The 20,000-nt window shown below is 35.4% G+C and overlaps 1 protein-coding gene across 1 annotated transcript; it reads right to left on the bottom strand.

Annotated features, from left to right (window-relative positions):
• Positions 1-16,175: 16,175 nt before the first annotated feature.
• LOC106871172 (uncharacterized) lies at positions 16,176-16,529 on the bottom strand. Its single transcript, XM_014917502.1, has one exon. It carries the CDS (start codon positions 16,527-16,529, stop codon positions 16,176-16,178), a length of 354 nt encoding a protein of 117 aa, XP_014772988.1.
• Positions 16,530-20,000: the final 3,471 nt, after the last annotated feature.

Genomic DNA, 20,000 nt, shown 5'->3' with positions numbered 1-20,000 from the left:
TAATAATAATAATATTAATTAATATTATCATTATTATTGTTATGTTGTTTGTTTGTTTCTTCTTCAAATTTTCTTCCATTTCTTGCCGAGTGTTTTTCGTACACCTAGGGAAGAGAAGCTCATTCTATGCATTCCCAGTTTACACACGCAAATTCACAGGTAAAATATGTATTTTAAAAGAATTAATACATAAATAAATTCATGAATGGATGTTATTTTCACAGCGATAATGTTCTTCTCAGTACATGAGTCGTTCCAGTTAACACGATGTTTTGCACTTCCTGTAGGGGTGGTAAGCCTGGTATCATTTTCAAATAGGTTTCAGTACCTTTTTTTATCATTCCTAGAGATCCTACAATCACTGGTACGGTTGTCGCCTTGAGGTGCCACATTTTTTCAATTTCTATTAGCAAGTCTTTATATTTACTGATCTTGTCAAATTCTTTCGCCGCTATATTATGATCGCAAGGAATACTCATATCAATTAATAAACACTTCTTCTTTGTCTGATCTTTTATAATAATATCCGGTTTATTAGCTTTTATAGTTTTGTCGGTATGTACGAAGAAGCCCCAGAGAATCGATACATTTTCTCCCTCAGTTACAGCTTCAGGATGGTGTTTATACCATTTGTCAGCGGGTTTGATTTTATAATGCCGACATATTATTATTATTATTATTATTATTATTATTATTATTATTATTATTATTATTATTATAATTATTATAATTATTATTATTATTATTATTCTTTTATTTGCTTCAATCAATTGACTGCGGCCATGCTGGAGCACCGCCTTTAGTCGAATAAATCGACCCCAGAACTTATTCTTTGCAAGCCTAGTACTTATTCTATCGGTCTCTTTACCGAACCGCTAAGTTACGGGGACGTAAACACAGCAGCGTCGGTTGTCAAGCGATGTTGGGGGACACAGACACACACATATACACACATACATACATATATATATATATATATATATATATATATATACGACGGGTTTCTTTCAGTTTCCGTCTTCCTAATCCACTTACAAGGCTTTGGTCGGCCCGTGGACACTTGTCCACGGTGCCACGCAGTGGGACTGAACCCGGACCATGTGGTTGGTAAGGAAGCTACTTACCATAATAATAATAATAATAATAATAATAATAATAATAATTATTATTATTATTGTTCAGTAGTTTTATTTTTATAACGTGCTTTCACTTCACTACCGATCGCAGCTCTGTGTGCCTTGGGTATGTGCTGTGGTTTGCTGTGATGCTCTTATGGTTACTGTATTGAAAGTGTTTTGCGTAGGATGTGTGCAGTGCCCAGTAGTGCAATTTTCTGTATGTTATATATTATTATTATTATTATTATTATTATTATTATTATTATTATTATAGTGAGCTGAGGGAAAACATTGCGCCATAATTAACTGAGCCTTTCATCCATCGAGGCTTAGTGAAATAAATGCCAGTTAAGTGATGGGTTTGATTTAATCGGTTAGTATCATCGACCCACACCCCAATATCGGGCTTTGTGCCTGTGCTCGAAGCGATTATTATAATTGCTGTAGTTTTTATTGTGGGATGTCATTTTTACGTTTGCTCCTCGTTGTAGAAATTGATGGGTTGCATAAAGTTGCTTACATGATGAGAATTTAATTATTTTTACCTAGTTTTCAAAAAAGAAAAAAGAAAAAGAAAAAAGATGAATACTTTGAAATGGCTTTTCGATTCGATTCATACACAAAACGGTGGCGACCAGAAGGAAACGGCTCTTCGAAAAAGAAATATGTCAGCAGACACCAAGGCACACTGACCTACTTTCGCCTAAGAAGAGAATAGTAGTGCTTTCTCTATGCCCTCGAAAATTCAATACAGCGCGACTCTGCCAGAAATATTGACGAGCATCTTATCTGTTGAGCGGGGAAGAGCTTACATTACTGTTAACGATGACAATTACCACAAGTTCGTTGTTAGAGATGTCAGATACAATTACATCGGAGTATTAAAAATTATATGAGCTGATAATCAGCCAACCAGCTTGTGGGTTGATAAGGAGCAAGGGTCTGAGACATGGGGGCACATGAGAAATAGAATATTAGTTTCAAATTTTGGCACGAGACCAGCAATTTCGTGGGTGGGAGTAAGTCGATTACATCTACCCCAGTGCTCAGCCGCTATTTATTTTATCGTCCCCGAAAGGATGAAAGGCAAAGGCTACCTCGGCAGAATTTGAACTCAGAACCTAAGAGACTGACGAAATGTCACTAAACATTTTGACCGGCGTGCTAACGACTCTGCCAGTTCACTGCCGGCCAGAGATTCTGATGTTAATACAAATAAGACCTATCAATGATTGGCTGCGTCTGGATATAATCAGAACTAGAGAGCTTCCTTATACATCTCAGAATCAATGTCTGACCGCCAGAAACTATCAAGCAAACGTTCTTTATAATTTTGTAGTGTAACCAGCGAAACAATTGACCACCTCATGCCTGCATGTTCTATGTTTGCCTCAAATGAATACATTAATCACCATGATAGACTTGGTCCGTACATGTACCGGTTCATATGCCGTAAATCTAGACTCCCATATAAGAACTGGTGGTAACATAAGCCTTCCAAAGTAGGAGCAAAAAGCAAATAAAGATATCATTGTTCTTTGCGACTTTAGTATTTAGACTGATCATGCTATTCGGCTAATAGGCCAGATACTATGGTTAAAAATTCACGTTGACAAAATATGCCTGCTCATAGATATGTCAATTCCAGCAGATTGTAACATTTCTGTAAAAAAAAAAAAAAACATTGGAAAGTGAATACATGGACCTTGAAACAGAGATCACAAAAAATATATGTTTAAGAACAATAATTGTACCGGTGATCATCGGAGCTTTATGCACGATACCTAATGGCGCTTTTATATAGCATGGCCAAAGAATCAGAATTACAAAAATGGTTTTCATGGATACAACCCTGTTCCTAAAAAAAGAAAAACATTGTCAATACGACTATACTTGATTCTCTTAAAATTCTTTCAAACGTGAAATATTACATATTGTTATATTTAAGGATGGTCATATAACAATATCTGTGTCAATACACGATTTCACATCAAAATATCTCGCACAACAAACCCATTAATGAAATATTACAAATGTAACGGAATCTTAGCTCTCAGATTCTGGTCAACTTCTTTTACACTATACCATTGCTATTCATAAATAACACCCACAGTTAAACGTCCAATTTACTTTTACTTGAGATTTCTGGATGAGACTTGGAACAGCTGATATAAACAAAACAACCACAGGGTAAATAATAATATGTATGTGACAAAATTATAAGATTTTATGGGATTTTCCCGTAAACATTGACCATACTACTGATCAAAAAGACGATATATGATTGTATAGCATACAAACAGTGTAAGATCATAGACTTTGCAATAACGTATAATAATAGAGAAAATTGAGAAATATCAGGCACTAGCCAGTGAGATGAAGAGATTATGGAAGATTAAGATGACAATTATTCTTGGGATAACTACGTGAACTTGGCACAATCCTTATACTGCTGCCTAAGAGTCTGAGGAATAACTGGAATTTAAACTCGCATTGTCAGCCTGCAGAAAAGTACAATCCTGTGTTCTGCAAGAATATCAGGCAGATTCTTGAGATCTAAGGATTCGTCACCAAATCTCAAAATAACATCCATTTCTGCTAACTAATATAGCATGTAATAGTAATAGTAATAATACATCTGAAATAATTCACTTTTTTTACAATTGGTAATTTCTTCAATTCCCGCAATTTCTGTAACAATCAATTTTTAAACATTTTGTTGTCTTTGTGCATGAACTAGTGTGGCAGAGAAATCAAGATTGTTGATGTTGTTATTGTTGTTGTTGTTGTTGTTGTTATTATTATTATTATTATTATTATTATTATTATTATTATTATTATTATTTTTATTATTATTATCATTATTATTATTCAGTAGTTTTATTATTATTATTCAGTAGTTTTATTTTTATAACGTGCTTTCACTTCACTACCGAGCACAGCTCTGTGTGCCTTGGGTATGTGCTGTGGTTTGCTGTGATGCTCTTATGGTTACTGTATTGAAAGTGTTTTGCGTAGGATGTGTGCAGTGCCCAGTAGTGCAATTTTCTGTATGTTATATATATTTGTAAGTCCTGGTGTTTTTGTTATGTATTTGTCATTATTATTATTATTATTATTATTATTATTATTATTATTATTATTATTATTATTATTATTATTATTATTATTATTATTATTATTATCATTATTATTATTATGCTATACCTGTTATAATTCACTTGCATTCGTGTTAGGTAATTTTCCCAAGCTACGTCTAGCCAAACGGGATAGTTACTGATTTATTTTCTTTTAAGACACAAATAATCACACAGCGTTGTATCTGAACAGATAATTCGATGAAGAGAAAGAATAGACAAGGCAAAATAAGCAAATATTTTAATAAATACATCTTATCTTCTAACGGGATTGGAAGATTGAGGCTATTATTCTTCGCAACTCATCCATTCCTACATAATACAGGTGACGTATTTCCATCAGAGGCTTAAGAGGTATTCAGCAAACGATGCTATTTTAATTTACAAAAGAAAAGACATGTTGTTTGCAGTCGTATTGTCTAGACAAGGAATTAATCTTAGAGTCTGCTAACACGGCTGATTCTTCATATATCACTATACAAGATTGATCACTGAGTGTGATATTAACTCTATGATATGCTCCTCTTCTTGAAGAAAGCTACATTTTATAGCTAAAGAATGTTTCTTTTCCGGACAGTATTAAGCAGCATTTTTTTTTTTATCGAAACCAAATTATCATGAAAGTAACGTATTTGCTCTTCATTGTAAAACATTGAGTGACAAATGATATTACTATAAACGATTTCCTTAACAAGTAGTTCTATAAAATAACATTAATGTCCTGCTTGACCCAACACCGGCTCTAAACAAACTTCATGAGAGAGAGCCTCGTAGACCAGTTCCAACCTTACCACTATTCTCATCTATGACTAAATTTCGATGTATTGTTCTATTCATTTTCCGTGCGTGCCCTGCTAGCCTTAAAAAGCGTGAACGTTCATCTAAATCTAATTTCCAGGTCTATCAATTTGATATATCATACTATTTAAATACTATGAAATAGTTGAGCATGTAAACCAATACACCAATCTTGGACAAATAATACGCTGAAAGGATAAAAATCAGACCAAATAAATTGGACGACGAATACATTTAGGATGGGCAGCATTTGGTAAATTGAATCACATCAAGAGCAGTAATTTGCTCCCCATATGTCTAAAAGTAATGGTCTTCGACCAGTGTGTACTGCCTACCATTACGTGTACATCAGAAACATGGACCAACAACACATTAGTAGTAATAGAAAAACAATAGGAAAAGAGTGTCAACAAGTTTTACGGATATTATCTAGAAAATATAAACCCTGAAATGATCTTTCGCGGGACATGTGCGTAGAGGAAAGGACAATAGATGGAATACCAAATTGACAGGGTGGACACCACGTCCAGAGAAAAAGAGGGAAAGACCATGCAGAAGTTGGAATGAAGAATTTGTTAATTCTTCGGCACCCAAAACAGGGAAGAGGAAAACATCAGACTGTATTTGAGGGAGAGAATATATCGAGGCATTCGTCCAGCAGTGGACTGGACATGTGCATAGATGAAAACACCATGTAAAACGACCTTCATCCTTTTTGAAGCTCTTAGTATATGAGTATCTTTGTAAACACATCTCTTTTTTCTATAACCTGTGTTGTAAAGCAATCAGCCTCTATGTTACATGAAGCTGTAAAAATGAGTGAAACTAACTCAAACTTTGTTGATATTGAAATGTTACTGAAATGTTACATATAGTGGTAACATATAGGGAAAGGCAGTATAACCAAGCGGTGGTTATTTTGAATGGTAAGTGAATATTCTTGGTGGGCTCTTGCCCTTCGTTTGTATGTATGTTTGTGAGTGTGTGCGTATGTTTGATACACAGAGAGAAAGAAAGAGAAAGAGAGAAAAAGAGAGAGAAAATGAATGAAAGAAAGAAAGAAAAAATGAGAGATAGTGATGTTTTAATTGTAGAGATGAAAATATTCCAGCTGGCAACTAAAATGATATCACCGTTTTCTCTTCAACTCATCGTGACAAATGGCACATGAATTCTTTTGTGAACGCACTTACCTGGAACCAATATGTTTTTCTACGATGAGTGCAGGCTAATTCCTACAGCAAAACATGAGTTGGAAGAGAATACTGCTATTGCAAGACTATCTTTATAAACAGGTTAGTAGGAGACCTGAAGTGTACACATCATGGATGACGAGAGGAGGTGAGACAAATGAATTAGGAGTGTTTTAGTGGAGGTTGTACGAGAAGCCACATTAGTAGCAATAGAAAATGTAGAGTGGTACGGCAGCAGATCTATGGACCAGAAAGTTGGCTTGGTTTGGTAAGCAACTTTCTTTTTGCTAACCATTCGAGTGGCCTTTCGTTGAACACTGTCCAGAATGTCTGTGCGTCGAGTGGCAGTTTCGTTTTCTACGTTGAGACAGTTCTCCATTATGTCTCACTTGACATTTGTATAAAGTTTGTAACTGTTGAAAGTAGAACTATTTTGTGAAAGAGGAAGACCAGTCTTTGGGATACAGTCTTTTCTATGTTGAGGATGTAAAATTGCCAAAAGATTATTATACATACATTGGTCACTATGTGTTTCAAAAGAATAGAAATTTAACATTCTAAAGTATTAGGTATGTCGCGTTACTATTTAATTCTGTACCTTTAACGTCTAAGTTCAAATTTCACTGAAGTTACATCCTTTCGGAATTCGATGGACTAGAATGACACATCATTCCGTCAAATGGTTAGCCTCCTGGACACTTACATATCAATACTGTTCAGAAAGTAAAGCGATCGCCATTTTGATTGGAACATACAACGTAGATGGATGAAACTAAATAATGCTCTATTATTCGTTCCGAGATAAGATGGCAAGCTGGCAGAATTGTTAGCTGTCAGGTTAAAATGCTTAGCGGCATTTCGTTCGCCTTTACGTTCTGAGTTCAAATTCCACCGAGGTCGACTTTGTCTTTCATCCTTTCGAGGTCGATAAAATAAATACTAGTTGAACACTGAGGTCGGTGAAATCGACTTACCTCCTCTGAAATTACTGGCGTGGTGCCACTTTGTTTTCCCCATTATTTATTCCGTGAGAGCCTTCATTCGATATCTGAAACTAGTAGAAATATAAATGGTAACTCATTTAGATCACATTAAATAGTAAAAGATACATTGAAGAATGTCGTCCCTGATATATAAACATGAAGTGGGTGGTCACTTTGTATCACCTATGATCATAGTCTACTGAAACAGAACTGACCTGGAGCTAAATAACAATGCAGGTAACATCTCCATTTCCTTCTCTATGAACTAATATTAGATTGTTATAGTTCACTTAAGAAGAACATGTCAAGAAATAATTAAAATTAACTGACCGGTTCCAATAAACAAGACCCGCTTATGATTTTTACAAGCTTTCATTAAACCAAATCTTCCGAGCCTCGCTGCCGAGAGCACATTATTTAATTAAAATATTTTCCCACTAAAGTTTAGGAGAAAACGTTATGATGTTTTATCTTCAGGCAGGAATCATGCAACTGCAACTGTCATGTGGAATTTATATTCACAAGAATCTGGCGTATTTTGCCAAGAAATTCAGCAATGCAGGAAGCGCAAGTAACTTTGTATTGAAAGGTTTTAAGGCAGTTGTGAGCAATGAAAAGAATGCAAATAGATGTCCACCGGACAGCCTGAAGCCTTCTCTTGTTGAATGAATGCTTCGATGAAAATACAGAAAGAAACGAAGTTCTCTTTTAGTCTTTTTCTCTCCTCTGTCAACTCTTTTTCTCTCTCTCCTCTCTCTCTTTCTCTTCTCTCTCTCTCTCTCTCTCTCTCTCTCCCTATATATATATATATATATATATATATATATATATATATATATATATATATATATATATATATATATATATATATCTTGCTCTCACATATATTAGTAATAGCTGCTAGCCAAATAGCAAGGACGGCTTTCGTGACATTTTGCGTCATTTTTACAGGATTACGATATTCGGGATTTTCGTTCTATAGAAACAATAAAGTGCGTAAAATGCTTGTGTTTACATTCATTAACTGCTTCACCCTTTAACGCTCGTCTTATATTTCGTTTTATTTTCGTACATATGCACACATACACGCAAACAGACACACATACATAAATAGTGTGAGATAGATAGATAAAGAGAGATGATGAAGGGAACAATGAGAGAGAGAGAGAAAGAGAAACAGTGAAAGGAACACAGATGTATTGTGTCATTGGCCTTCACTAACAACACAAACACACACATATATAAACATGTGCACGCACACCTACACCCTCTCTCTCTCTCTCTCTCTCTCTCTCTCTCTCTCTCTCTCTCTCTCTCTCTCTCACACACATACACACACACATTATAACCATTTTTCCGAAGTTCGAAGTTGAGACTTTATTCTATTGCTGCAACTCAGCAAATGTGTTGTGCATTTCAGTTACTCACTTTGAGTAAATGATACATTAAGAATTATGAAAATTAATGACAGTTAAATTGTTTATATATTAAATTATGAATTTAGAATTACCTCTTTGGTCATGAATGACCATGAGATTGCACCTAGAAAATTCCCCTCCGAAGCACAAGTCTGGGCAAGGTTGTTTATGGAAGATCAGCAGTCGCCCATGCATACCAGCCTCCCCTCTCCACACCACGAGTGTTATCCAAGGGAAAGGGCAAAGGCCGATACAACTTGGCACCAGTGACATCGCAATTAATTCTACAGCTCAATGAACTGGAGCAACGTGAAATAAAGTGTCTATATAATCCTTGGGATATTTGGTGTCGGACAAAGTATCTTACACAATGATATCACATCGTCTACTCTCTGAGTTCAAATGCAGATTGGGCTGCTTTTTTTCTGCATTCCATTTGTTTATTTCACCATGATAAATATTTGATTGTTTCAACCAGCTATATTTCTTTCTCCAAATTCCTGACATTGTGCCAAAATTTACTCTCTTACTACCAAAGTAATAACAAAGTTGTCTCTCTTTCCCTCCCCTCTCTTTCGCTGTTTTTCGCTTTTCTCTTTCTTCCCCTGTTGGATAAAAACAAATCGAAACGGTAAGCATTTCATACCTTATGCCAATCAAACATATCGAACTTTTCCATGGACTCTCCTCTTATTGACTACGTATGCTGCTACGCTGGAATGTGTTCAATGTGTTTGAATGCGTTTAATAAGTAAAATTGGTATATCCAATAACCTTACATCCCTGTATTTAGTGGCTATCTAAGCAATATATTCGTGGATGATTAAGGGGTTTCATGGGTGCTGATGAAGAGGTAAAAACTCCCGAAATGCGGCATATACGCCCATTACCCTTTTTTCTTCTCCGATCTCATTGTTTATTTACATCTGACGTCTCGGATACGAAACGTCGTAGCGAACATCAGTGCTGGCTATAATTTCTATAGAAGATCTGTAGAGATAACATTAACAAATGACTTATTGGCTACATGTTCCTAACACCGACTCTCATCAGTTTCGTTAGAATCCTGATTTTAACTTATAATTATTTATAAGCTTTGAAATACAGTCAGGTAACAATGTCAGTGAGAGAATACTAGGGACTGAGTTTATAACTGACACTATATCTACGTTTGCATATTTTTGTATATGATTTTGTATATGAAATTGTATGCCTGGGCGTAGCTTATATATTTATATGTCTAGCTTTAGTGTTGTATCGCTGCTAGAGGCCTACTTGCTGCGGTTGAGTTAATGTGACTTGATGAAAAGAGATTCAGGCACGAAGTTGGTTCATGTAGCTGCCATGATTCTAATCTTTTATTTTATGGTCGTTGAGATTTAGAAACTGCCATAAACTAGTGAATGTTGTTAAAAACAAACAAAAAAAGAATTCTTACAGATAGTGTGATATTTATACTGGCCTGATTAAACATGTGTTTCTTCGTAGTAGAACATAATATATTAGCTCATAACATATGCCATTTCTACGTAGAAAATATTAGTAAATACTTCAGTGTATTCAGTGACATAGTTAATAAGAGACATATGTGGCTCGTGTCATGTCAATGTGGCTGTTATTCCTATATTTTTTTTCTACGTGAAATATGTGCTTATATTCTCTATTGTTTAAAACTTGTGTATATTGATGATTTGTGGAGGGGGGAATAATAATATTGGTTTCAAATTTTAGCACAATGCCAGCTCCAGTGCGCAACTGGTACTTGTTTTATTGACCCTGAAAGGATGAAAGGTAAAGTCGACCTCGGCGGAATTTGAACTCAGAACGTAAAGACGGACGAAATATCGTTTAGCATTTTGGCCGGCGTGCGTACGATTCTGCCTGCTCGCCATCTTAGCGGAAATAATTGTTTATATAAGATGGGATATCAGACGTTCCTCGGGTTAGAAATTAGATTACATTTCCATTTCCCCATTTCTGGAATGTTTGCAAGGTTCCGATCCCGACAAGATATTCTAATTTCGAAGATGGTAAACACATTGTGTGAGCGTAGAACGATATCATAACTTGTCTCCAAAACAAGAATTACTTATAGATTTCGAGTTGACCAAGAGATTTACTACAAATAAATCAAGAAGACAGATTAAGTTAAGAGTTATCAGACATACACATAATATTCATGATGCCATATTCAATATAGATCAAGAACAGATCACTAAATAGGCCTAATACTACATCATATCGCGTAAACAACTGCACAATTAATAAGATAAATTCACAACAAAGTAGCCAACTACGAAAATTAAAACTATCTTTACAAAATATATTAACCAACGACATCAACAAATGTTAGGTAACATATTTCATTCAAATATTTAGCAGGGAGATTGTTATTGATTTGTTGTTGTTGAGTTGTTGTTATTGATTATTTACCCCTTCATAACCCATACCCCAACGACCAGGTCAAAGGCGTCCCAATCGTGGCTATGCTATCTTTATTTCATCCATCATTTATCTAGGTCTATATGACTCCAGTTTTTCTCTCCTTTATCTAAATGGTAATTTGTGATTTGTGCAGAGATTTGGCAGCTATTTCTTGCACTGGAGATATGGTTGCTTTATTGTTATAGTTGTTATTGTTGTTCTTAGTTTTTTATCCCCCTCATACCCCATCAAGCTCATCAAAGACATTCCAACTGTGACCATGTTGCCTTTATTTCCGCTATTATTTACCTCATCAAGATGATTCCAACTTTTCTCTCCTTCATTTACATGGTAATCTGTGATTTGTGTAAAGATTTTGCTGCCATAGTTGCTTCATTGTCGTAGTGCTTATTGTTGTTGTTGATATGAATACTGCTCGTCAATAATCGAACAGATCATTACAAAGATCTCAAACATTTAGTGTTGCTTTCAAAAGTTCCACATCACGTAGGCTACAAAAGGTAGTTTACCTTTTGTAGCCTACGTGATGTGGAACTTTTACATAGTCAACCGATTCGCTAGAAATAACAGTCAAATTTCTATCAAATAACACACTATACTCATACATAATACAGTGAACAGTATTGTTCAAGTGACACTATACTTAAAATTAAGTCAACAAAAGCAGTATCACTTTGTCCGTTCTACGGATCCAGACAACGAGCAACGACGGAGACGCTATATTCCGCATTCCTCATGACAGAATATATTTTCTAACTCTATTTTTGCTCTGCTATGGAAAAAATATAAGCCCACCAGGTTGACAAAAATGCCTGTACAAAATTATATATAAATAACTATCTTTCTTTACTGATAAAAATTTAAACTTAATTTATATATTATAGTAAATTTAAAACAATTTAAGATTTTACCTTTACGCAAATCATTTAACCGACAAATCTTTGATGGCAGCAAATCTCATTTTGGCAACTAAAAAAATCTTGATTCAATAAAAGATATTTCATTGAGTATGTTATTATTGCGAATGTTATCTGTTGGCATTATCTACTTTATTATTAGGTTTTCTCTTGGAAATTAAACAGAGCTACAAATTCGCCTTTGAGCTCTTGTGCATATAGTTTTGATAATTGAGATATTATAAAGATTTTCTTGTCTGCAGTTTAAGACAACTGAATAATTTGTGGAAGCCTGATTTGCATTATTCCTTCATTATCTGTATTTCTGTAAGCATGTTATTAGACATTGGTAGTAGAGGACTGATGAATACATATAGTCACAACTGTATACAACAGGTTGATTGAAAATTATTGATTTATTTACTCTCTGTGTAGACGATTGTATTTTAAAGAGGTGGGGTACTAGATTACGATGTTGTGATTTCTCTGCTTTCATAAAGGGTAATGATTGCAGAATGAATTGATATAGTCTGAACAGAGATAATGGATCCCGCATTGCAGACTCCACTCTCCAGAACCTTAATCATTAAACCAAGACGCCATCCATGTGTACACTGAACATATATACGTACATGTGCGCGTTTGTGTGTGCATGTGTGCACGTGTTTATACATATATGTATATGTGCGCGTGTGTACGCGTGTATACATAATATATATATATATATATATTTATATATGTGCATGTACAACACATGCACGCCCACACACACATATACATAAATACATACATAAATTCATATATATATATATATATATATATATATATATATATATATATATATATATATATATATATATATATATATATATATATATATATATGTATGTATATATATGAACATATGTAAATATATAAAGAATGATCAAATGCAACGTTTATTCTAAAACATTATTCACGGACTAGCATTAATTCTTGGTTACCTCCATCTGAATTGACATACATATTTAGCACTCGTAGATGATATATAACCTTCATATAACTTATTTTCACTCAGTAAAAAAAATAAATAAATAAAATCTGACCAAATAGCATGTTAATTCTAATTTATAATATTCCCAAACAATGGTTTATGTTTCGCTCGTAGGGTAAGATACGAATATCACGCAATTTGTTTCTTGTAGTGGACTACCTTAGGCAAGGCATTGAAATGCACGCCGTACTGAAGCGCTGACTCGGTACTCAGAAGTTTTGGTAAGTATGGTGTTAGCCATCAGATACCACAACTAGCATATCCACTTTGCTCCTGGATGGTAGTATATCTCAAGGGCTCTAACTATGGCTAAAATAGCAATTGGTCTTGTGGCTAAGGCATACAAGACTAATGTGTTAGATATGCTGTAGTGTACAAGTTCCCCCTTTCTGCATACAAGACTCAGAATAGATCTGGCTCCTAATCTTGTTTCAGACACACACACACACACACACACACACACACACACACACACACACACACACACACACACACACACACACACAAGCCCACTTGTGTGCAATCATGCCCTGATATTACGAGAACCAGTCTTCGTTCCTAAGGGTTAAACAGTAAAAGTAAAATCGGGTGAGTATGGCGCTTGCAAAACAAAGTGCAAATAACTGTAAGTAGTAGGCAAAGAGAAATTATTCTAACCCTCCCCCAAATTCTTGAATCTTCAGGCTTTGATGGTCAGGTCCCTGATCGCCGATGCCTGTAAAATAGGGATATAAGAGATGACGGGAAAGAAACAGAAAAAGCTATCCCGGCAATCAGTCCTTTCAAATTGTAAATGTCTACTTTTAATGTGGCATTAAAAAGCAAGGACCTAAATTACAACTGCAGCTTGAGTTGTTCATCAACATAGTAGCGTGCATGTGAAGCCCAGGGGTTAATGAACCCTTGTTTTTCATGAATCTTGAATGTGCCTGTGTTAAAACAAACTTTAATGTTTGACTTGATGCTAAAGTTTTAACATCTTTAGTACCTCAAAATATCAAAGATGTGAAACTGGGGGAATTCAAAAAGAAAATATAACTGAATTGTGGAAAATATTTAGATATTTGCGTTGAACGCACAAATATTAATGAATGTTAGATATGCTGTAGTGTACAAGTTCCTCCTTTCTGCATTATGCAACCTTTCGTTATTTCCGTTTTTTACAGATCGAACATGATATTCATATCGTTTTTGGGCGTTATTTCTGTTATTTAAAACTTACATTAAGCAAAGTCTTCTATTTTAACGACATTAAGTTGTGATTTTAGGAAGATTTGGACGCTATTCTTAGCAGGTCTAGTTTCTATTCATATGTCTCCTCGCTTGTCCGAGCATCGGCATGATTTCTGTGCAAGAGTAATCTCCTGCGTATTAGCTCACTGGTAGTGACTTGCTCAATTGAATTGCCATTCGTAATGATCAACTTTGTAATCATTTTGTAAGATACTCAATACAAGTATTTCAGAAACTGTGATCTTAAAGCTTGTACGTTCTTCAACCGGACTCCATTCATTCTTTCATTCATTCATTCATAGTAAAGCAAGAGATCTCTAAATTAGAATTTCCAAATAAACTGATGAATCGACAACATTTTGGCTCACACATTCCACTGACATATTTTAAAGGATTTTCTCATGATTCTGTCTTTTGTTAATGCGACGTGTTGCAGATAAGGCAATGAGAGAATCTAGCAATATCTGCTATTAATACTGAATGATATAATGGAGTTAAAGAGTCTTATTGGGGGTTATTTTATATTCACAGTAAATAAACTACCGCGTATTAACGAATAGATGTCAACACCAGTATAGAAAGATAAAAGGGTAAATTAACCATAGAATAGATATTCAAATTACAAAAGGGCTACTGAAAACGTGTACAAGTAATAAAAAGCGGGGTTTCATTATTTCTAATGTTTTCAATAATATAATTAAATACAGCAATTAAGGAAAATACTAGTATAGTTGAGAGTATTCTATTCTCCACAATCAAGGGAGATAACTTTTCGACATTGTTTGCAGGCACTATCATAACTAACTTGCTGCAGATGTTCATAGTACATATAGTGTGGCGCTGGAAAGTGAGACTAATCGACAATTATGAAGAGATACTGATTCGCAATTAAATAACGAAAAACGTAGACTTTATTATTTCCGATGTTTTCAACGTCAGAAAATAAAAGTGGTGTAGGGTTAAATTACTTAAATACGGTAGCGGCCATAATATAAGGGCCAGTAAGAACAAGTGTATTGAAATATTTATTATAGAAGATTAACAAAACATTGAGACTAGATATTTTGCACATATTTAGATATATCTAATATCTATCTTTTGTGAAAATGTCGAGTGAATGGAATAACTATTTCGTTAGTTATGAGGAAATAAATAAATAATCTTCTTAACTGCACCGGCCAAAATTTAAGGGTCACTTAGAAACACAATGAAAAATGGAACAAGAACAAAAAAGAAATCCTTACTTTTAATATTTTGTGACCACCCCTTTACTATCAATGACCTCCTGACATCTGCTACCACAGGACTGAACTAATTTCTTGCAAAATGATGGAATTAATATTATTCCATTCGTTTTTCAATAATTTCTAGAACTCATCATGGTTCTTTGGATTTTTCCTTCGCGCCCCATCTCCAATAATCCTCCAAACGTTTTCTATAGGGTTGAGATCGTAACTTTGAGGTAGCCACTCCATTAGATCAACCCCTTCATCACCCAAAAGATCTTTGACTCTCTTCGTAGTGTAACAGGGAGCGTTGTCCTGCACGAATATAAGAGGATGAACTGACGAGGAACGGAGATGTGGAAGGGCATGCTGTCTAAGAATCTGATTGTATACTTCAGCATTGGCAGTCCCTTGTAGGCGAATTAGTGGACCAAAACCAGCAGCAGAGATCACTCCCCATACAATTATACTGCCTCCTCCATATTTCACTGTCTTCTTCACATATTCACGAGATAATATTTCACCAATTCTTTGTTGGACGTAAACCCGCCATCGGAACCAATCACATAAAACTTCGATTCATCGCTAAAATGAATCTGCAGCCACTGTTCTTCAGTCCAAATGACATGTTCGTGAGAGAAACAAAGACGGGCTCTTTGATTCTTCTTGGAGATCAGAGGTTTCTTTGCCTGTGCTCAAGCAAGCAACCCAGAACCTCTTAACCTCCGAGAAACTGTTTTGTGCGATACGTTGATATCGGAAGTGGAGCTAAACTCGCGGGATATCTCAATAGCACTCTTAAACCTATCTTTCAGTGACATTCTAATCATAACATGATCCTGTCTTGGTGAAGTTTTACGAGGTCTACCGGACTTGGGTTTAGCATCTGTCGATCCTGATGACTTAAAACGAGCTACAACTCGTTGCACAACACTTCTAGATCTTCCTACAGTGGTTACTATCACAGAATTTGATTTACCCTCTTGGTGAAGGCACACAATCCTTTGATTTTCATCACAGGACACCAGTCGTCTCACAGAAGCCGCCATGTTGACAGTTGAATGTTCCAATAATGTAAGATCATAAGAAGTTACTGTTAGCCCATTAACAGTCTTCTAAACAACAAATACCTCGGTTAGTAGTTCACTTTTTTCTAAGTGATCGTTAACTTTTGGCTGCTGTAATTTGGAAAATTGTTTCTTTCCTCATAAATTACGAAATATTTATTCCATTTACTTGAACGTTTAACAAAGGATAGATATTAGATATATATAAATATGTGTAAAATATCTGGTCTCAACGTGTAGTTAATCTTCTATAATAACTATTTCAATACACATGTTCTTACTGACCCCTATATTATAGCCGTTACTGTATGCACTCGGCTCCCCTAACTATATTGTATGGCTATTTTGCACAGTTATATTTTCTATGAGGGTCGGCTGAAGAGTTCATAGGCTGACCAAGAGACTCTCATGAAATGTGACCAGATGAGTTTTATTTTTCAACATAGTAAACGTTGCGGTCCAAACATATCTTCCATAGGTGCTGCAGTGCTTGGATCTCATTTGTGAAGAAATTTTCATCCTGTTGGTCAAAAGAATCATCAACAGCAGTTATGACGTCATCATCACTGCGATACTGGTTCCCAGCAAAGTGTTTTTTCATGTAGAGTAACATGATAGTCGGATGGGGACAAATCTGGAGAATAGGGAAGGTGATCAACCAGTTCAAAGCCACAATCACGCACAACCACCATTGAAACCAAGGACTTATTTGTTGGAGCATTGTCCTCATGAAACAAGACCCCTTTCGTCAGTTATCTTGGGTATTTGGTCTTGATAGCCTTTCGTAACTGACACAACAATTTGGTATAGTAATCTCCATTGATGCCTTTTCCACACTATGCCTTTTCCATCCCCCAAAACTGAGGCCATCACTTCTCTACAGGGGAAACGACCATCACATTCTTTGGAGCAGGTGAGGAGGGGGTGTTTCCGCTGCATGGATTGTCTCTTTGCCTCTGGCTCAAAGTAACAAACCCAACCGTCATTCTGGCTTAGGGAACCAGCTAGGTCTGCTTCAAACAATGTCAGATTTTCCCGTAATATGATCAACATGATGTGCTTTTGATCAGAAGATGTGGTACCCATCGAGCAGAAACCTTCATCATGTCAAGTTCATCTCTCACGTGGTCTGCTAATAGCGTTGACTATTTGATTTATCCTCCATCACCACACGGTGAACACGGTTAGTTTAATCCTCGGCGGTGGCAGTTTCAGGACGTCCATACCTTGGGTTATCTTCAACATTTTCCCTCTCCTCCGAAATTCAGCTGTCCACTTTTTCATTGTTGTTAAAGTTGGGGTTTCATCCCCTAATAATGCATGAATGGTGTGCATTAAAACACCACAATGTCAATTGTTTTCAATTTTGAAGAGAAGTCACGACTAGTTACTTTTGCAGTCTTCTTTAAACTGTCAGATGTCAGTCCACCTGGAAAGAAACAATGTAGTTATTAATGAAATGAATTGAAATTAATTCATACAAGATTTTACAGTTCTTACATCATTCTTTGATTGTCAGCCTCTGAACATTTTAGCCCACCCTTGTACAGTATCAGTAAACAAAGAAGTTTATTTTATTGTTCTTTTTTCTTTTGCAAATTTGACGGCTAATGGTGAATACATTTTCCTAGCAAATCCACTTTAAGAACATTTTAATAACAAAATGATAGAACCATTTTAATAATAAAGAAGAACCTCTGATTGAATCCAAGCAACATCTATTTATTATATCTAATAAATAGCAAATGCAGTCTGGAACTGAACTTTCGACCTAATGTTTGAAGTTTTTCTAAGAGAACAAGTTTCCAAACTACCTAAAGTGAATGCATCATAATCATTTCCATGTGGGATTATTACCAACAATTACAAATGTTCACACCACACAAACTCTAGTCAGAAGTAGGACAAGTCAAATCGATATTTTCTATTGATTATATTTGATTTTATTTAAAGAAATCTATTGTTTATCACATAGCTAAAACGAAAATATATCTTACCATTTCAAGTAATTTTATATACACCATTGGGTCCATAATTTGGTTTGTGGTGATGCCATAAATCAATGATTTATCAACAACAACAAAGGCAGTTTTATCATTACAAATAGATGAAAACTTATGCCTTACGGACATATTTTTGTAAATCTTTAAACGAATTAATCCGTCAACTGACACTCCATTAAGCAATCAATAACATAACTAAGTTTGCACACAATTTCAAACAGAAGCTGCAAATTTTGCTCTTATCACCCATCTCGAACTCCCTATCCGTTCGAGCTTTTCCTCCTCTCACTATTAAACTGTAACAATTCAAATTCAATGCAAATTGTCCTATGATAATCAACCCATTGTGTCCCAGTATCATAACGTCTTATAAAACTGTAGGTAGTACTTCGCTTTGTGGAGAATTACAGTATACAGATTAGCAATGAATACACGCATAAAAGCACACACCTATGGATATTTATATGTATGTTCATATAACATATACACACGTACACTCATTCTTTCTCTCTCTCTCTCTCTCTTCCCCTCTCTCTCTCTCCCTCCTCTCTCTCTCTTCCTCCTCCTCTCTCTCTCTCACACACACATGTATATGCGCTATAAAAATATATGTGTATTTGCAAGTATGCTTGGTAAATGTTTATCTAAAACTGTTTGATGTAATACGGCTGAAAATTCGTCTTTACAAACAAATATAAAGACGAGTGATAGAATAATTTTATACTGATAACCAAATGAATGATGAATGAAGACGGAAGTAAAGACAACAACAGGATTTTTGACGTCAGCGCATGGTGAAATATTACAGGGAGGCTTCTACACCCGACTGAGAAAAGAAAAGTGGCTTCGACGGAATTCGAGTCTTCAGACTCTGTGTGTTGGTATTCATAGCCCTCCATCAGCCCTCAGCGGCAACCCAGTCTTTTATTTGAAGATATAAAAACGTAGAATGGGGATTCGTTGGAGATTTGGCAGTTATTGCTGGCAGTTCCTGTTTGCATTAGTGCTGAATGTGAAAATTAGTAGTATTAGAAGGTTTATTAGACGGTGGCGAGCTGGCAGAAGCGTTAGCACGCCGGGCGAGATGCTTAGCTATATTTCGTTTGTCTTTACGTTCTGAGTTCAAATTCCGCCGAGGTCGACTTTGCCTTTCATCCTTTTAGAGTCGATAAGTTAAGTACCAGTTACGCACTGGCGTCGATGTAATCGACTTAATCCCTTTGTCTGTCTTCTCTATGTTTATCCCCTTGAGGGGAATAAAGAGATAAGTATTAGAAGGTTTATGGCAGTGACTGTATTTTAGACGCGTGACATATGGAAGGTTTTAAGTCAAGAGTTTAGAAAGATATAGAAAACTATTGCTGACTATATATTAACGATACTTATAAATGACAAATTTACGTATAGTACCGTTTTCAAAACTCTCAATTATTATTATAGGTTTTCTAGA

The sequence above is a fragment of the Octopus bimaculoides genome, chromosome 2 (genome assembly GCF_046866305.1).
Source record: "Octopus bimaculoides isolate indiv1 chromosome 2, ASM4686630v1, whole genome shotgun sequence".
NCBI lineage: Eukaryota > Metazoa > Mollusca > Cephalopoda > Octopoda > Octopodidae > Octopus > Octopus bimaculoides.
This window is presented reverse-complemented; position numbering and strand designations above follow the sequence as displayed.